The sequence below is a fragment of the Trifolium pratense genome, linkage group LG4 (genome assembly GCF_020283565.1).
Source record: "Trifolium pratense cultivar HEN17-A07 linkage group LG4, ARS_RC_1.1, whole genome shotgun sequence".
Taxonomy (NCBI): domain Eukaryota; kingdom Viridiplantae; phylum Streptophyta; class Magnoliopsida; order Fabales; family Fabaceae; genus Trifolium; species Trifolium pratense.
Window position 1 is genome coordinate 31,115,339 of NC_060062.1, and position 18,823 is coordinate 31,134,161.

The 18,823-nt window shown below is 34.9% G+C and overlaps 2 protein-coding genes and 1 pseudogene across 2 annotated transcripts; 1 reads left to right on the plus strand and 2 right to left on the minus strand.

Annotated features, from left to right (window-relative positions):
* Positions 1 to 1,447: 1,447 nt before the first annotated feature.
* On the minus strand, positions 1,448 to 2,806 carry LOC123924661 (protein FAR1-RELATED SEQUENCE 3-like). The gene is made up of 2 exons (XM_045977613.1): positions 1,995 to 2,806; positions 1,448 to 1,905 (listed from the first exon to the last, which is right to left on the minus strand). Exon 1 carries the CDS (start codon positions 2,615 to 2,617, stop codon positions 2,018 to 2,020), a length of 600 nt encoding a protein of 199 aa, XP_045833569.1. The 5' UTR covers positions 2,618 to 2,806; the 3' UTR covers positions 1,448 to 1,905; positions 1,995 to 2,017.
* A 1,631-nt stretch (positions 2,807 to 4,437) lies between these two features.
* Positions 4,438 to 7,636, minus strand: LOC123924659 (annotated as a pseudogene).
* A 1,093-nt stretch (positions 7,637 to 8,729) lies between these two features.
* LOC123881854 (UDP-glycosyltransferase 87A1-like) lies at positions 8,730 to 12,296 on the plus strand. The gene is made up of 2 exons (XM_045930599.1): positions 8,730 to 9,340; positions 11,215 to 12,296. The coding sequence occupies exons 1-2, from the start codon at positions 8,839 to 8,841 to the stop codon at positions 12,093 to 12,095; spliced, it is 1,383 nt and encodes a 460-aa protein (XP_045786555.1). The 5' UTR covers positions 8,730 to 8,838; the 3' UTR covers positions 12,096 to 12,296.
* Positions 12,297 to 18,823: the final 6,527 nt, after the last annotated feature.

Genomic DNA, 18,823 nt, shown 5'->3' on the forward strand with positions numbered 1-18,823 from the left:
GTTTTATTAACAGGGCCATGAAGTTTGACTAAAACTACCAATTTCGACAAAAGATTTTGAATTTTATCAATCCGACCGTTCAATATCACCTAATTAGACTAATGAACAAATGTGAATAAGAATTTTGATGATCGGACTCCGAATGCACAGACTAATTGTAAAAACAGACTCATCTAAAACCTAGATTTAATGAAATAAACATGTTGTTTGACTAAAACTACCGATTTCGACAAAAGATTTTGAATTTTATCAATACGACCGTTCAATATCACCTAATTAGACTAATGAACAAATGTGAATAAGAATTTTGATGATCAGACTCCGAATGTATAGACCGATTGTAATAACAGTCTCACCGGAAACCTAGTTTTATTAAAAGGGCCATGAAGTTTGACTAAAACTACCAATTTCGACCAAAGATTTTGAATTTTATCAATCCGACCGTTCAATATCACCTAATTAGACTAATGAACAAATGTGAATAAGAATTTTGATGATCAGAATCCGAATGTATAGACTGATTGTAATAACAGTCTCACCGGAAACCTAATTTTATTAACAGGGCCATGAAGTTTGACTAAAACTACCGATTTCGACAAAAGATTTTGAATTTTATCAATGCGACCGTTCAATATCACCTAATTAGACTAATGAACAAATGTGAATAAAATTTTTGATGATCGGACTCCGAATGTATAGACCGATGGTAACAACAGTCTCACCGGAAACCTAGCTTTATTAAAAGGGCTATGAAGTTTGACTAAAACTACTGATTTCGACAAAAGATTTTGAATTTTATCAATCCGACCGTTCAATATCACCTAATTAGACTAATGAACAAATGTGAATAAGAATTTTGATGATCGGACTCTAAATGTATAGACCAATTGTAATAACAGTCTCACCGGAAACCTAGTTTATTAAAAGGATCATGAAGTTTGACTAAAACTACCGATTTCGACAAAAGATTTTGAATTTTATCAATCCGACTGTTCAATATCACCTAATTAGACTAATGAACAAATGTGAATAAGAATTTTGATGATCGGACTCCGAATGTATAGACCGATTGTAATAATAGTCTCACCGGAAACCTAGTTTTATTAAAAGGGCCATGAAGTTTGACTAAAACTACCGATTTCGACAAAAGATTTTGAATTTATCAATCCGACCGTTCAATATCACCTAATTATACTAACAAACAAATGGGAATACGAATTTTGATGATCGGACTCCGAATGCATAGACCAATTGTAAAAAGAGTCTCATCTAAAACCTAGATTTAATGAAATAAACATGATGTTTGACTAAAACTACCGATTTCGACAAAAGATTTTAAATTTTATCAATTCGACCGTTCAATATCACCTAATTAGACTAACGAACAAATGAGGATAATAATTTGGATAATAAAACTTTGAATGTATAGACTGATTGTAATAAAAGTCTCATATGAAATCTTGTTTTAATGAAATGGATATGAAGTTTGACTAAAACTACCGATTTCGACTGAAGATTTTGAATTATATCAATCTGACCGTTCAATATCATCTAATTAGACTAACATACATTTTTCAAATTTGATATATAATACATTTTTCATCCTCCCGCTCCATTTTTCAACTCAAATTCCAATTCATTTTTCATCTCCCGCCCCGTTGCTTGAAAATAGTCGTGTATCCGTGTAAACAAAGCAAGAATCATATCATAACACCTACGTACTGGGTCTATTAAAGTTGTTTTGAACACAGCTAGGTCTATTAAAGTTAATTAACAAGTCGTTGTGTAGCATTTTGGAAACAATAACCATCCCCTAATAGTTCAAATTAGTTATCTTTTCTATAAATCAATGCTAGCTATGTTGACAACACCACATCATCAACATTTTGACCCGCAATAACAGAACTGAAAAATAGAAAAAATTGAGGTAAGTTATTTCATAAAAGAAAGTATGCTAAATCAAATATCACATCTACTAATGTATCAAGAATTACCTGTATCATCATTAACACACTTTCTATTCATCATCTTTAGAGTACAAGTCTTCATCAGTTACACTATTATTTGTTTCATCTTCATCATCTACTCCATTTACTTTTCTCCTTACCTCACAATTTGCTTTATTATGTCCAACATTTCCACAAAAACCACAATGCACACTACGCCTACCTCTCTTAGTTTGACGTCTAGAAGTTCCCCTACCACCACCATGTCCCTTAGTCTTGGCAACTTTTGGGTTTTGTACAAAGCGTTCTTTTCTATTTGCGTCATTGGATACTTCCTCGAATTGTATGTCGTGCTTAATTTTAAGACGCTCAAAATGGGCATTCAACACATCCATAGTATCCAAATAATCTTCAACCGATTTACATCCTAAACCATTCACATCCCTAAATCTTTGATTTAAAGCTTTATATCGACATATTGTCATTGAATCCCAGCTAGTGCCTTGTACTAGTTTTGAACAACTTATTGAGTCTTTGACATTTTTTGTCCATCTATCAAGAACCAAATAAGAAGGTATTTCAACCATGTTCAAATAAACCATAACACCAACTATGTGTTCACAAGGAATACCCATTGATTCCATTCGAAGGCAAGAACATTTAATTTCCATACTCGATGGCCAATATGAAACACTCCACTCAGTTCCTTGTATACAATATTTAGTCACAGAATATATGAAACAACTTGTTGTTTGCTTGCAACCAATGACTGTGACAGTAGAAGACTTTTGAAGAACAGTACGGAATAATAGAAATATTGCCTTCGTATACACCTTCGATGCAGATTTCTCCAAATAACGAAATTGGGTTTATAAAACTCGATCACCGTGTAGTGACGCAAAATCAGCCTCAAGTTCCTTAAACCGTAAATATTCAATGCACTGCTTGTAATGTTGCAGAAACTCGAACAAATTATTTTGATAGTTTACGTACTTTCCAATTTGTGCATTCAAACCCTCACAGCGGGAAGTAGTCCTAAAACCACCAAAAAACTTGCCTCGTATGTGTGCCATAGCCCACATATCCTTCTTCTCATACAATTCTAAAACCCAATCACTATCTTCGACACCACACTCTTTCACCATTTCATTCCATTTTCTTTCAAAGTCAACAATTTCGTAATCACACAACATACACTTCTTAAATAAATAAGTGAACCTGGTATTCTTGACATTGCACGTTACATTCCGTATAAGATGTCAAGCACACAACCTATGGTGGGTATCAGAAAAAAATCTTCTAATTATCACTGATTTTAGCATTTTCCCTTTCATTACCTCCATTAATTGCTCAAGCAACCACATGTATGTATCTTCAACTTCATTGGCAACAATAGCTGTGTTGGAACAAAATTGATTTAAAAATGTTTGCCCCTAAATCTATTAAGGTTTTGATGATAACAAAGTATTAATAAACAATTGGAAGGACTAAAAATTTAATTTAAGTGTGCAGGACTTAGATTCAATTAAGTTCTGATTAATGATCAGAAGTTAAGGACTTCAGAAGTTTGTAAGCGATCAGAAGATTGTGAGACTCAGAAGTTATACTCTTCAGACGATGAAGTCTTCAGAACCTCTTAAGGTCTTAGCTTCATCAAACTCTGATGATCTTCTTGAAGTTTGTAAAGATTCTCTTTTGCAAGTCAACTCTTCTACCAATGAAGAAAAGGACCTTTCAAGCCTGATCAGGACAGCTAATCTCTTTCTGTCTGTTCTCTTTTGAGAACGTGGGTCATCAGTTGTGTTAGCTGAATAAGGAAAGTCTTCTCTACAGTAGTCAAAGTACCTGAAACTCTTACTTAGTTTTGGATACAACCAACTGCATCAAGACAGGCTGCTTGAAGACAAACGATTATCTACTTCAACGGTCTTCTTTGCAACGACTCTTTTCTAGTCGTATATATTCTAAAGGAATCAGTTGTACACAAAGAATTATTGATCAAGGTTTACTATCACGCACGAACAAACTCTGAATTCCTCATACAAAGCTCTGAACCTCTGAACTGTGTTGTTGCACTTTTAGTTCAAATATTTAGTATTTGTTCTTCTAGGTTCTGTCTAAGAGCTGTTGTATACTTTCATTACTTTATTATATCTAGTACTTGAGATAACTTAAGCTTGTGTGCTTAAGTGTGAAGTCTTAAGCTTGTGTGCTTGAGCATTGTTGAGAAGTCTCTTGCTTGTGTGCTTGAGCAGTTGTAATCTTGTGTGATTATAGTGAAATCCCTTGGAAGTGCAAGGGGACTGGACTACTCTCGTTTTGTGAGAGGAACCAGTATAAATTGCTTGTGTGATCTCTCTCTCTCTCAACGTATTTTATTGTGTTATTTATCCGCTGCTGTTGTAGTTAAGTTAAGAACTTGAAAAAGTTTTAAACTTGACTAAAACACAATTCAACCCCCCCTTCTTGTGTTTTCTCACCTTCAAGCTGTAGCAAACACCACAGTTTGATTGTGATGATTAACCCCTGAAAAAACAACAAGTGGGCACAAGTACTTGTTCTTCTTATATGTTGCATCAAAAGCCAAAACATCACCAAATATTGAATAATCCAATTGACTCCTACCATCACTCCAGAATAAATGTTCTAGCCTTCCTTGTTCATCAATTGTATGCCTCATGAACATTGTTGGATCATCATTCATCAGAGAACGTAAGAACGCCAAAGCAGCTATTGAATCACTACCTTTACTTCGCCTATCCTTATCAACTTCATTGTACATGTCTTGTTTCAAAAATGTCATATTTTTTTACCCCCCATAATGATTAGCAAATGAGCCATAAGCTTGTGAGGTTCTAATAACAGACTTTCTAAAAGTTTTCATTTGTAAAATATCATCATCATCCATCCCCCTGTGACCCGGTAGAAATCCAATAAAATCTTCATCCAAAAGCATATGATTGTGGACATTGTTAAAATCCCATACATACCAACGTTGACTAACAAAATCAATGTGCACACTAAATTTGGCATCACATCTACACCTAGTATCAACCCTTGCCTCACGCTTACAAATTTTGTCATTCCCAAACTTTTCTTCTCTAAAACCTTGTCTATAGCAAACAAACCTCTGTTGTATAATCTCTTTATTTTTGTTTCTCCTTACTTTGCTTTTACGGGAAGAAAACTCATTCATTCAAGCATACCAATTGTAAAATGTAAAAGTCACCCCAACATTTGGAAAATAGAACTTCATCAAATCACTTGCACTTAAATTTTTTAAATCAAGTCTACCCATATCTTCCATTCCGCCAATAGCAAAGCCAACGATGCATTTCATATCACTTTGAATATCTCCAAACTCCATACGCTAACAAAAAATAAATATATAAACACATCTAAGAAACTGTAGCTATTGTTATCTACATTGCAAATTCTAACTAGCTTAAATTAACCTGAATTATTATATCAAATTACAATGGAATAGGAGGTACCTGTGATGTATTTTCACCACTACTCATAAGTTGTTCCTCGTTACTGTTAGTCATTGCAGGAATATTTAATATCTATATTTCAAAAAATTCCACAACATCTCATTAGAACAAGTTAAAATTATTCTTCTATTGAATGAAATAAGAGACAAACAAGTTAAATCATACAGTGAAAATTTAAGACACACAAAAGAGTTTTTTTTTTTTAAACAACAAATATTAAGTAAGACGATTGTGTGATGCTGATTTCCTTCTTTTTAAGCCAGTTTAGTCACCCAGTGTTCTCCATTTACTCCCTAATTTCCCTCAATCATATGTTTGTTGGTGTAAGCCCTAGAGGCCAATTATTTATAATTGCATAATAAATGTATTGAATAATTTACTTATTAAATAAAGGCTTTTCTTTATTATGTTTATGTGTTAAATAATAATAGAGTCCCTAGAATAGTAAGTTCATTGTATGGAACGTTAAGTATGACTTAATCGTGAGATTCCATTAAATATAAGAACACTATTCTTAAACATATCCATAGTCAAGCTTTATTGTGAAATGGGATAACGTTAAAGCATAAAGACTATTATGTTGGTAGACTGATGATCATATCTCACTGATCATGGATAATGAGTTATCAAGTCTTCACATAGATATAAATGTTAAGGGTAACTTTATATCGGATTGACCCACCATGAGAATACTACATAGAGTGTTATGAAATGTCATAAGTTTTCTCATAGTGATAAAAGGTGTATTCCACCCTTCGACCTGAAACCACTATGTACCCTAGATGCAGGAGTGTAATACCTTGTTGCCATTCAAACGTTATCCGTAACTGGATAATTATAAAGTTGGTTGATGGGTATCCCACGAATCATGCTGAGGGACATGAGTGACCTAGATGGAATTTGTACCTCCTACATAACGGGAGATATGTCTATGGGCCCAATATTGAACTAGACAAGGATGACATACTATGCCTTGTGTTCAATATAGACATGAGGACAAAAGGGTAATTGTACACAAGATATTTATCACGGAAAGGTTAGTCAGATCACGTGACATTCCTGTGACTTGGGTAACAGTGATGTGTTGCTAGATACCGCTCACTGTTTATAATATTACGATTAATATTATTGCCAACGTCATAAGAACCTACAGGGTCACACACATAAGGACAGTTAAGAAGGAAAAATAAGTAAGACTTATTGTGGGGGTGCAGTTAGTGAAAAACGGTTATTGGGCTTGAGAAGCCCAATTTCGTGTAAACTAAAGACCTCATAAGAAACTCTATAAATAGAGCCTTATGAAGTTCAGTAGTTACGTTTTTTAAAAACCCTAACTGAGTTTAGAAAAATTCTGAATTTCTCTAAACCCTAAACCGCACAAAATTCCCTCAGCCTTCATCCAAGAACAGCTAGCACTGTGAGATCGAAGGTTCCTGTTCGTGTGGACTAAGTGGAGGTGCTGCAAGTGCGGTGCTTGTGATCAAGAAAGGCGACCACAAATTTGTTCTTCAAAGGTAATATTCTAGACCTGATCATGCTCATTCACAAGAATCCATTGATGGGAAATTTTAATTTAAAATTCCGCTACGTTTATAAAAGTGTTTTATGAAACGATTTCCCAACAATGTTATATGTGGCCGAATTAAATACTGACATTTTTCATATTGCATTTCATGTTAAATTAAACAAAGAAATGAGAGCACAAATAAAATTCTAGAAATGAAATCATCAATTCTTAAATCAAATTCATGTATTCTTTACACTTTCTTTTCATATTCATTGATATTTTTTTTTATTAATTCTTCTCAGTAACACAAAACTCCACAAATCCAACAAGAAAGATGAAATTTTTTACTATTATAGGAGAAATAGAAGGATTTAGTGATAAACCCATTTGATGAAAAAGGAAGAAGAAAGGTAAATTGGGAAAGCAAATAAGAGACACTTACGGGAATAGATCTATGTCGATGCCGATCTGCGTTCACTCCCAACCAAAAGACACAGAGACAGAAAGGTTTATCGGAGATTGTTGAGTAAGGCGTTGGCACTTCGGCGAGTGGTGATTATTGGAGAACTCATGTCCGCCGTCATGTATGCGAAGAGAATAAGATGGAAGAACTTTAACAATTTTTTTTATGCGCAAAACGGTAAACAATTCTTTAATAATTATTTTTATTTAAAGTTTATATATAAGTGACCTGTCAATTATTTTTATTATTTTTTGTAAAAACAAAATTTATTTGGTGACTGTTGGTAGCAGGTTAAATAGTGAGGGATCATTGCTGGAACTTTTTTTGGGGGTCCATATTAGGCTTGCCCACATTTAATAGTATGTGAAATATAAATTAATGAATAGAAAAAAGAGAGAGAAATATATAGGAAGACCCTTTCTTCCTGTGAAACTTATTCTAAGGATAACCCATAAAAACATATTTTAAATTATCATATTTTATTTTTTATTATTAAGTGTGATTTTTATATGTTATGAGGATAGTCCAATGATGCATATTTAATATAATAATTACACATAATTTTAACTGTCAATTTCGAATTAGACAATTAACACAAACAATTATATTCGTAATAATTGAATTAAATCCAAATCCATATTGATCCACGTAACTACCTTTTTTAGGCTTTCCATCATTCAAGTTGGTCTAATCTTAATTGAATTATTGAAAGCGGTCAATGCCATAAATGAGCCATTTTGTGGGAAATGCATTAGATGCGGTGGCTTTTCCGTGCAGTCACAACATTTGTGTCCGTTTGATCAAGATCTAATTGTCGAGAAAATACAAATTTATGTTTTATTTTTTTTACATAAAGTCAAAATGACAAAGTTATCATAAAGTCATACACTTAAGTGAGAAAGCCGAGTTCGAACCCTGATCATGACCTCTGAACTAACAATTTTGACATTTTTTGTCGGTTGACCTAAAACTTTTTTTTGAATTTTTTATTTTTTATTTGTTTTCACCACTATTTTAATTTGGTTCGGGGGTCGGTTCTGTCATCAAGTGATTTCAGCCTCCTCCCAATCGCAATTGTAGGGAATCAAGCCGTGATTCTTCCTACTAAATTCAGCATCAATCACCACTAAACCAACTACCGGTAACTTGTGAATTTGTGAACCAAATTTATGTTTATTTAATAATGCTAGATTTTCTTTTGACAATAATATTTGACTTGAATGAGGATCATCTAATTAAGACAATATAATAAAAAACATGTGACTATTTGACTTGGACCGCAATGAATTTATGACATCATAATCCAAATCAGATTCCGTGACCATGGAAAATCTAATTTCCCTACCACCACCACGAGTATAATTTCATACGATACAAAATATTTCTTTCACTCTCCAAAATACTCAACCAATCTCCATCTCCATCTCCATGGAAGCTCCAAATCTAAACACAGTTCCACCAACCATAACCAGCCACGTGGTAGCTATACCATATCCAGGTCGTGGCCACATAAACCCAATGATGAACCTCACCAAAATCCTCGTATCAAAAAACCCAAACATCCTCATAACTTTCGTAGTCACCGAAGAATGGCTCAGCTTCATCGGCTCCGAACCAAAACCAAACAACATTCAATTCGCCACAATCCCAAACGTTATTCCCTCCGAAGAAGGTCGAGCTAATGATTTCGTTAACTTCCTCGAATCTGTTATGACCAAAATGGAAGACCCTTTTGAACGGCTTCTCGATCGGCTTGAGCCGCCGCCGTCGGTGATTATACACGACAGTTATTTAGCATGGGTTGTAAGAGTTGCGACTAAGAGAAATGTTCCTGTTGCGTCGTTTTGGCCAATGTCGGCGTCGTTTTTTCTTGTGCTTAAACATTATCAGCTTCTTGAGCAAAATGGTCATTATCCAGTAAACGCTTCAGGTCAGTTACTTTTCAATTCACATGATTTATTGAAGACTTGAGCTATAGACAGTGTTCGGTATAAAAAAAAAAGGAAAATGCTAAACAGTGCCCCGGGCACTGTTTAAGGATGCAAAAATAGTAATTTGACATTGGAGTTTGTGCAATCAACTCCTCAAAAGTTTAAAAAGTGTTCTTTTCTTTTCAAAACTTTCTTTTTTTGGTTTCCTTAACCAGTGCCCCGGGGGCACCGGTTAGCATGACCCAAAAATAGTATAAACTAGCTTAGGGGTGCGCATGGTTTGAAAACCACACCACACCTAATTGATGGTTTTGGCTCTAAATCAAAATCATTTCAATGACAAACTGATTATTTTTTAAAACTAATTTGGATTTGATTATTTTTTTGAAAAGACTGGATTTGGTTATTAATCGGATCGAAACCAATTTATAACCGATTTGTAATAAAATTTAGGTTATTCACATGATCCAATTTTAAATAGGTTTTTTACTTAAACTAATTTTTTTATTAGTTGATTAAAAAAAATAGATTTATTAATTATTTTAAAAACATAATTTTTCATTAATTTTATGATTGAATTTGTTTATAATCAACCCACAAAGTTTTTTTTTCTAAACCCAAATTATTTTTTACTTAGCCGAAAACATGTTTTTTATATTGTTTTAAAAATATTTTTTATTATTTAAAAAAAGAGTAATTTTTAAAATTAAAAAATCTAATTTTTAAATTAAAAAAACTAATATTTATTATAGGAAAAACATTAAAATACTGATTTTTTGAAAAACTAAAAACATTAAAAACTGATTTTTTAATTATTTTTAAAATAATTATTAAAAGTCTGATTTTTAAAATTAAATAATAATAAATAGTATGGGTGGTTGGTGGCGGCCGGCTGCCGGAGCACTACCACCGGCCGCCGCAAAAGTCTCTGGAGGTCCACCGGAAAACCGCTGCCCGCCGTTTTGCCGGTCGGAGCGCCGCCATGTCGGCCACCGGTGGTCCGGCGTTGACCACCGGTCCTCCACCACCTCTTTTAATTAATTATTTTATTATATAATAAACAATTTAAAGAATTTTAAAAAATTGAATATTGGGAATGAATTAGCTATTGGGCCTGAATTTGCAAACCAATTCCAAACCAAATTATAAAATGTGCTTATGGTTTATAATTGGTGTTTTTTTATTGGAGTAGTGTGTTTTTTTTTTAAATAGATTTTGCAAACTAAAATTGAATATGGATTGGTTAATAATTTGGTTAAGGATAGCCAAATTTTTTGCACACCCCTAACTAGCTTGTAAAGGATGAATTTATAGCGAATAAAGTTAGCTTTTAGCTTTGAGCGAATAAGCTAGTTAATTGAATTTGTGGTGTTTAATAAAATTGGCTATTAAACTAGTATGAAATAACTTTAAAAAAATACGGAGTATATGTTTAGTTAATATTTAACTTTTTCATATAAGATATCAGAAGTAAATAAAATTGAAAGAAAAAATATAAGCTATAAGCTACTTGAAATAACATTTAAAAAATAAGTTATAAACTCTTTTTGAAAAACGTTTAGGTGCGGAGACTTGGGATCCAACCCATACACACCCATATAAAATGTTTTCATAGTCAAATAATTAGGATGTAAAAATGAAGAAGAAAAATACTAAATCTATGTTTGGTATCACGGTGGATACGACAGAATCATGATAATCCACCGTGATTTTTCAAAAGATATAGCTTCTATTAAATTATGGTGGCTTATCGTGATTCTTGCATAACCATAGCAATGCCAAACATAGTCTAAATCTTAATTTCATTATTTTAGACAATACTCCAATTTAGAATATGTGAACTTTTTAATTCTTTTTTAAATGGTTGCAACAGAAGTTGGTGACAAACGAGTGGATTATATTCCGGGGAACTCATCAATTCGTCTAGTTGATTTTCCACTTAAGGATGCAAGCTTTCGCAGCCGTAGATTATTACAATTTGCTTTGGCTACCATACCATGGGCGGAGAAATCACAATATCTATTGTTCCCTTCAATATATGAACTTGAGCCTCAAGCAATTGATGTTTTAAGACAAGAACTATCTATACCAATTTACACAATTGGCCCAACAATACCTTATTTAACTCACAATCAAGTAGTAAGCACAAACCATGATTATATAAATTGGCTAGATAATCAACCATTAGGTTCTGTTCTATATGTCTCACAAGGGAGCTTTCTTTCGGTTTCGAGTGAACAAATCGATGAAATTGCAAATGGTTTGCGTGAAAGTGGTGTACGATTCTTGTGGGTTATGCGTGGAGAGAGTTCGAATTGGAAAAATATTTGTGGCGATAAAGGGTTTGTTTTGCCATGGTGTGACCAATTGAGAGTGTTGATGCATAGTGCTATAGGTGGTTTTTGGTCACATTGTGGGTGGAATTCAACTAGAGAAGGTTTGTTTTGTGGTGTGCCTTTTCTTACTTTTCCAATAATGATGGACCAACCTTTGAATAGTAAGTATATAGTTGAGGATTGGAAAGTTGGGTGGAGAGTGGAAAAGGAAGTTAAAGAGACTGTTTTGATTAGAAGAGATGAAATTGCTAGGCTTGTTAGAAGATTTATGGATCTGGATGATTATGAAGTGAAGGAAATGAGGAAAAGAGCAAGAGAGCTTCAACAAGTATGTCAAAGTTCAATTGCAAGTGGAGGGTCATCAGAAAATAATATGGAAGAATTTCTTGGTCATATATTACATGGAGCCAAACCATAGAGTAAGATATATTGTCTTATTGTAATCTCCCTTTATAGTATTATGTAATTTCTTTTTTACCGGTCTATATTTGTCTTATGCATAGACCTGGGTAATAATATATTTGCTGTTCAAAATAAAAAAAGTAGTAGTACTACTACAAGGTAATCAAAGTTTGTGATATTCAAATTTTAGAATTTATATTTACAAGGTTTGTGTCTATATCATGCACAATTGAAACGTTAGTTATATGTTTAGTGACGGATTTTAGTTGGAACTAGGGTGATCGCGACAAGAAACGAGAGTTTCAACAAATATGTCAACAAGCTTTTACTGAGGAGTCAAATGTTGACGATCTATTGTTGGTAGTTTGCTGCCAATAATTTTTTATTGGGTCATGCTAAACAGTGCCCCCGGGGCACTTGTTAAGCATACCTAAAAAGGAAATAAAAAATAAAATTTATATTGAAAAGACAATTTTTTGTACTTTTGAGGCATTGAATGCACGCATTTTGAGACAGAATTTTTATTTTAAGATGCTTAACCAGTGCCCGGGGGCACTGTTTAGCATTTTCCTTTTTTATTAGCAAAGAGCTTTTCCAATAATTGACTGTTTTTTTCCCTTGGTAAAGGCTAGTTTATTTTTCTTTTTAAGTAAATCTTCATGCAAATACATAGTTTTCGACTTAACTGAAGATTGTTGTAAAGGCTTTCTCATTAATTGATAAATTGCTCAATACACACTTTTATATAGGCATTACAACATAAGAGCAATGGGCTTGATACAAACGCAAGGCCCAAAGCTACTAGACTAAGCCCAAATACTAAAACAACTACTAACATACCCTCCCTTAAACTGAATACTCATTTGACGGTCAAGCATATCATGCACAAATTCAGTTTAAACAAACCAAATCAATCATTCCCAAGCTACTTCTAAGTTTGCAGAAGGTTTCCAGCTTCAATGGCTTAGTCATAACATCTGCCAACTGATCTTGAGACTTGCAATGCACCAATTCAATGACTCCATCTTTAACAAGGTCTCTAAGAAAGTGGAATCTAACATCGATATGTTTACACCTTCCATGTAAAATGGGATTTTTTGACAACTTTATGGATGAGCTATTATCACAGTGAATCACAGTAGACTTGTTTTGCTTAACCTTCAGATGCTTTAGCACATTGTTGATCCAGATACATTGATAAGAGCACGAGGCTGCAGCAATAAATTCAGCCTCTGTTGTTGAAAGTGTCACAATGGGCTGCTTTTTGGAAGACCATGAAATAGCACCATTTCCTAACATAAAAACATATCCAGATGTACTTTTTCTGTCATCAAGATCCCCTGCATAATCAGAATCTGTCCATCCATTGAGTTGCAATTCCATACCAGTTTTCTTGTATAGCAAGCCATAACCCACTGTGCCTTTAACATACCTCATAATCCTTTTGACTGCTGCTATGTGTATTTCAGTTGGTCTTTCCATGAATCTAGCTACAAGACACACTGAGTAAGCTAGGTCAGGCCTAGTAGCAAGCAAATACATCAAACTTCCAACCATTTGCTTGTACTGAGTTTCATCACAAGCTTTGCCTGCCTCATTTTTCACTAGCTTACAGCCTGTTACAATGGGACTGCTGACTGCATTGCAATCTTCCATTCCAAATTTTGCTAAGATTTCTGAGGCATACTTCTTCTGGTGAATGAAGATTCCTTCAACAGTTTGACATACTTCAACTCCAAGAAAGAATTTCATTTTTCCCAAATCTGACATAGCAAATTTCCTTGTCATTGACTGCTTGAAATAATCAATAAGGCTTTGATTACTTCCAGTGACTATTAAGTCATCTACATACACACTGACTATAAGAATGTCACCATTGTCACTGTGCTTGACAAATAGTGTATGTTCAGAAGGGCATTTTTCAAATCCTTCAACTATGAAATGAGCTTCAATCTTGCTATACCAAGCCCTGGGAGCTTATTTCAACCCATACAATGCTTTCTTCAATTTATACACCTTCCTTTGATCACCATTCTGGTATCCTAATGGTTGTTCCACATAGATATCCTCAGATAGATCTCCATGTAGAAATGCACTTTTGACATCCAGCTGATACACACACCACCCTTTACTTGCAGCTAAAGCTAACACAGTTCTGATAGTTTCTGACGCAGTACGGAAGCGCTAGGTTAGCAAAACGCTAAACCTAATTGATAAAGACAAGCCGCAAGCACAAACTTGTCAAAATAGGGTTTCGGAGTCCACCGAAAGAGTAATTTGGTGTCCACCAAATTTGAGAAAAATCTCCAAATTTTTATTCAATCAAAAAGTTGCCTTCAAGGCTACAATAATTTAGCTTAAATATGAGTGACAAATAAAATTAACAAATCTCCTAAAGATTGTAAAAATAAAAACAACAAACCTAGCTAAATAAAAATTACAAATCTACCTAAAATATAAAAATAACTAACCTAGGTGAAATATAAAAATAAGGAATCAACCTAAAATATAATAGAACTAAATCTAACTAAAATAATAAAATACAGAAGAAATCCTCCTACATCAGTCTCCTCTACCTCAAAAGAACTCGACCCCGAGTTCTCGTCTTGATAAAGAGCTTCCTTTGCAGGTTGACTCCTCCAATGAACAAGAGACCACCCTCCTGGATCCCATTGAATTAAGTGAGAGGACTTGTCTCGTGTCAACACATCCAAATAACCACTGGGGTTCCATTGCTCAAAGATAGAACACAGAATTTGAAATTTATCACAAAAGGGTATTTGACCCAACTTAGTTAACATGTTTGAGCTAGTGCCTAAACCATAAGATTTAAGGTAAAATCCGAATTGAACCCGATCTATAAGCAAATCCTTGAGTTCAATGTGACAGCTGTGATGCAGCGGTTTTGCTGAGATGGAAGTCGCCGCCTGCATCCTAGTGTCCGGAGGTTCTAGTGGCGGTGAGGTTGTTGCCGGATTTCGAACAAATACATCTGGCTTAAACGGAGCCGCCACAGGTAGGTCGACATCAAGTTGTGGATCACCAGACTTGCACAAGACAATTTTTTTTATCCTAGTTGGATTCTCTTCACCTCCCTCTTCGGACACAACTTCCTCATCCTCAGAACTCGAGTCATCAGTAGATGGGTTGTTGCGGTTATTGTCGCCGTTTCTGTTGTTGTTATTGTTTCTATTGCTGTTGTAGTTTCGGTTGTTGTTGGATAACGTTGTCACCTGTGTTGTCAGAGCTGTGATGGCCGCGGTTAAAGCCGTCATGGCACCGTAAAACTCTGCTTTCGTCACCGGTTGATCTCCCATCTGATCACGTTAGAAAAGAACAGGAGAAACCTGCTCTGATACCAACTGACGCAGTACGGAAGCGCTAAACCTAATGGATAAAGACAAGCCGCAAACACAAACTTGTCAAAATAGGGTTTCGGAGTCCACCGAAAGAGTAATTTGGAATCCACCAAATTTGAGAAAAATCTCTGAATTTTTATTGAATCAAAAGGTTGCCTTCAAGGCTACAATAATTTAGTTTAAATAGGAGTGAGAAATAAAAATAACAAATCTCCTAAAAGATTGTAAAAGAAAATAACAAACCTAACTAAATAAAAATAAGAAATCTACCTAAAATATAATAAAACTAAATTTAACTAAAATAATAATATACACAAGAAATCCTCCTACATCAGTCTCAACTGACGCAGTACGGAAGCGCTAGGTTAGCAAAACGCTAAACCTAATGGATAAAGACAAGCCGCAAACACAAACTTGTCAAAATAGGGTTTCGGAGTCCACCAAAAGAGTAATTTGGAATCCACCAAATTTGAGAAAAATCTCTGAATTTTTATTGAATCAAAAGGTTGCCTTCAAGGCTACAATAATTTAGTTTAAATAGGAGTGAGAAATAAAAATAACAAATCTCCTAAAAGATTGTAAAAGAAAATAACAAACCTAACTAAATAAAAATAAGAAATCTACCTAAAATATAATAAAACTAAATCTAACTAAAATAATAATATACACAAGAAATCCTCCTACATCAGTCTCCTCTACCTCAAAAGAACTCGTCCCCGAGTTCTCGTCTTGATAAAGAGCTTCCTTTGCAGGTTGACTCCTCCAATGAACAAGAGACCACCCTCCTGGATCCCATTGAATGAAGTGAGAGGACCTGTCTCGTGTCAACACATCCAAACGAGGTATTAGAATATCTGGGGTGCAATTCTCAGTGAAGTTTAGCACTGCAGAAGCAGCATGAGCCTGTACTCGAGCATTTTCAAAATCATCCATGGCACCAGCTAATGCCGAAAGCACTAAGTGGTGATATTTAACTTGCAAGTCTGGCCCTAAATCTGTGGACAACTGCCCAATTGCGTTTATAGCCGTCCATCGCACCCTAGGGTGTGGGTGAGAAAATGAATTCAAAACCATTGACAATACATGCTCCAGATTCTTTGTCATCACTTTTGAACAACCCTCTGCAATTTGTGCGATGGCAACGAGCGCAGCATTGTGCTTTTGCCATTCAGGGGAAACCAAGTAAGTCGGCAACAACTCAGACGCAACCGGCACAATCGTGTTCCCACCCAAAGAAATTGAAAGTCTGTCCAAACATTCCTGTCCAAATCCATAGTTAGTAGTCTCACAAGCATCCTCATCCTCGGTCAGTGCAGCATGCCAAGCAGGATCATCTTCAATATCCAGCAAGGAATCAGGGTAAGTTTGCTTGCATAAATTGAAGAGATTTTCGGCTTGGGAACGGTGGTCGTTGGAGGTTGACATGAGATTTGTAATTAGGGATTCGAAGTGAGTGGAATCTTGGCCGAGAATTAACGCCATCTGAGTTTGGTTGTTTGGATCGTTGGCGGCGGCCATGGTGAGAGAGGCGGTGGCGGAGGAATTGAATTGAGTTTTTTGAGTGGTGGTGTTGTTGGATAACTTTGTCACCTGTGTTGTCAGAGCTGTGATGGCCGCGGTTAAAGCCGTCATGGCACCGTAAAACTCTGCTTTCGTCACCGGGTGATCTCCCATCTGATCACGTTAGAAAAAGAACAGGAGAAACATGCTCTGATACCAACTGACGCAGTACGGAAGCGCTAGGTTAGCAAAACGCTAAACCTAATTGATAAAGACAAGCCGCAAGCACAAACTTGTCAAAATAGGGTTTCGGAGTCCACCGAAAGAGTAATTTGGAGTCCACCAAATTTGAGAAAAATCTCCGAATTTTTATTCAATCAAAAAGTTGCCTTCAAGGCTACAATAATTTAGCTTAAATAGGAGTGACAAATAAAATTAACAAATCTCCTAAAGATTGTAAAAATAAAAACAACAAACCTAGCTAAATAAAAATTACAAATCTACCTAAAATATAAAAATAACTAACCTAGGTGAAATATAAAAATAAGGAATCAACCTAAAATATAATAGAACTAAATCTAACTAAAATAATAAAATACAGAAGAAATCCTCCTACATCAGTTTCCCACCTTGCAACTGGTGCAAAAACTTCATTATAATCAATTCCATACTTTTGTGTGTACCCTTTAGCTACTAATCTGGCTTTGTATTTGTCAATCTTTCCAGTTTCATTGTATTTAGTCTTAAAGACCCATTTAACTCCAATAGCTTTTGAACCTTCAGGCAGATTTGTTAGTTCCCAAGTGTTGTTGTCCTCTATAGCTTGAATTTCAGCATCCATAGCATCTCTCCACACTTGCTTTTGACTGGCTTCATCATAAGTGTATGGATCCTCAAGACTACTGTAGACAGCAAGATTTTGCAATTCTTGCTCCTCTTCAGCTTCTGGACCCATTACAAAATCTTCAAAATGACTAGGTGGTTTTCTTATTCTCTTTCCCAATTGCACATTGTCATCTTCACTATTGTTGCTTGTTCCTTCTGTTGGTTCATCTTCAGCATCTGTGCTGTCATAACCAATATCCATATCTATATCTTGTATTGGAGTGTTATTGTTGTCATGAGCTTCATTATTGTCTACTGCAGTAACTTCTTCATCATCAACTGGTATCATACCTTCAGTGCTAACCTTTTGTTGCTTATTATCCCAGTTCCATGATTTTGCCTCATCAAAGACAACATCCCTACTTATCACAATCTTGTTGTCACTTGGATCATACAACTTGTAGGCCTTTGATTCTTCACTTAAGCCTAAGTGAACACATTTGATGCTTTTATTGTCCAGCTTTTTTCTATGATTATCTGGTACATGTGCATATGCAATGCATCCAAATATCCTGAAATGATTCACAGAAGGTTTAATACCACTCCAACATTCTTCAGGGGTCTGATTTTTGACAGATACAGTAGGACATCTATTCATAATGTGAGTGCTCCATTTTAGTGCTTCTGGCCAAAATCTCTTAGGAACACTTCTACTGGCCAACATGCTTCTAACAATGTTCAAGAGGGTTCTATTTTTTCTTTCAGAGACTCCATTTTGTTGTGGAGTATATGCAGCAGTTAATTGTCTCTTAATACCATGTGATATGCAAAATTCATTGAAATCATTTGATGTATACTCCCCTCCCCTATCTGTTCTTAAACACTGTATCTTACTGCTAGACTCATTTTCAACCAATACCTTGAAGTTTTTGAACATATCAAAAGCTTCTGACTTTTCTTTTAACAGATAAACCCAAGTTTTCCTGGTAAAATCATCAGTAAAGGTTATGAAATACCTTTTACCACCATTTGAGCTTGGATTTATTGGTCCACAAATGTC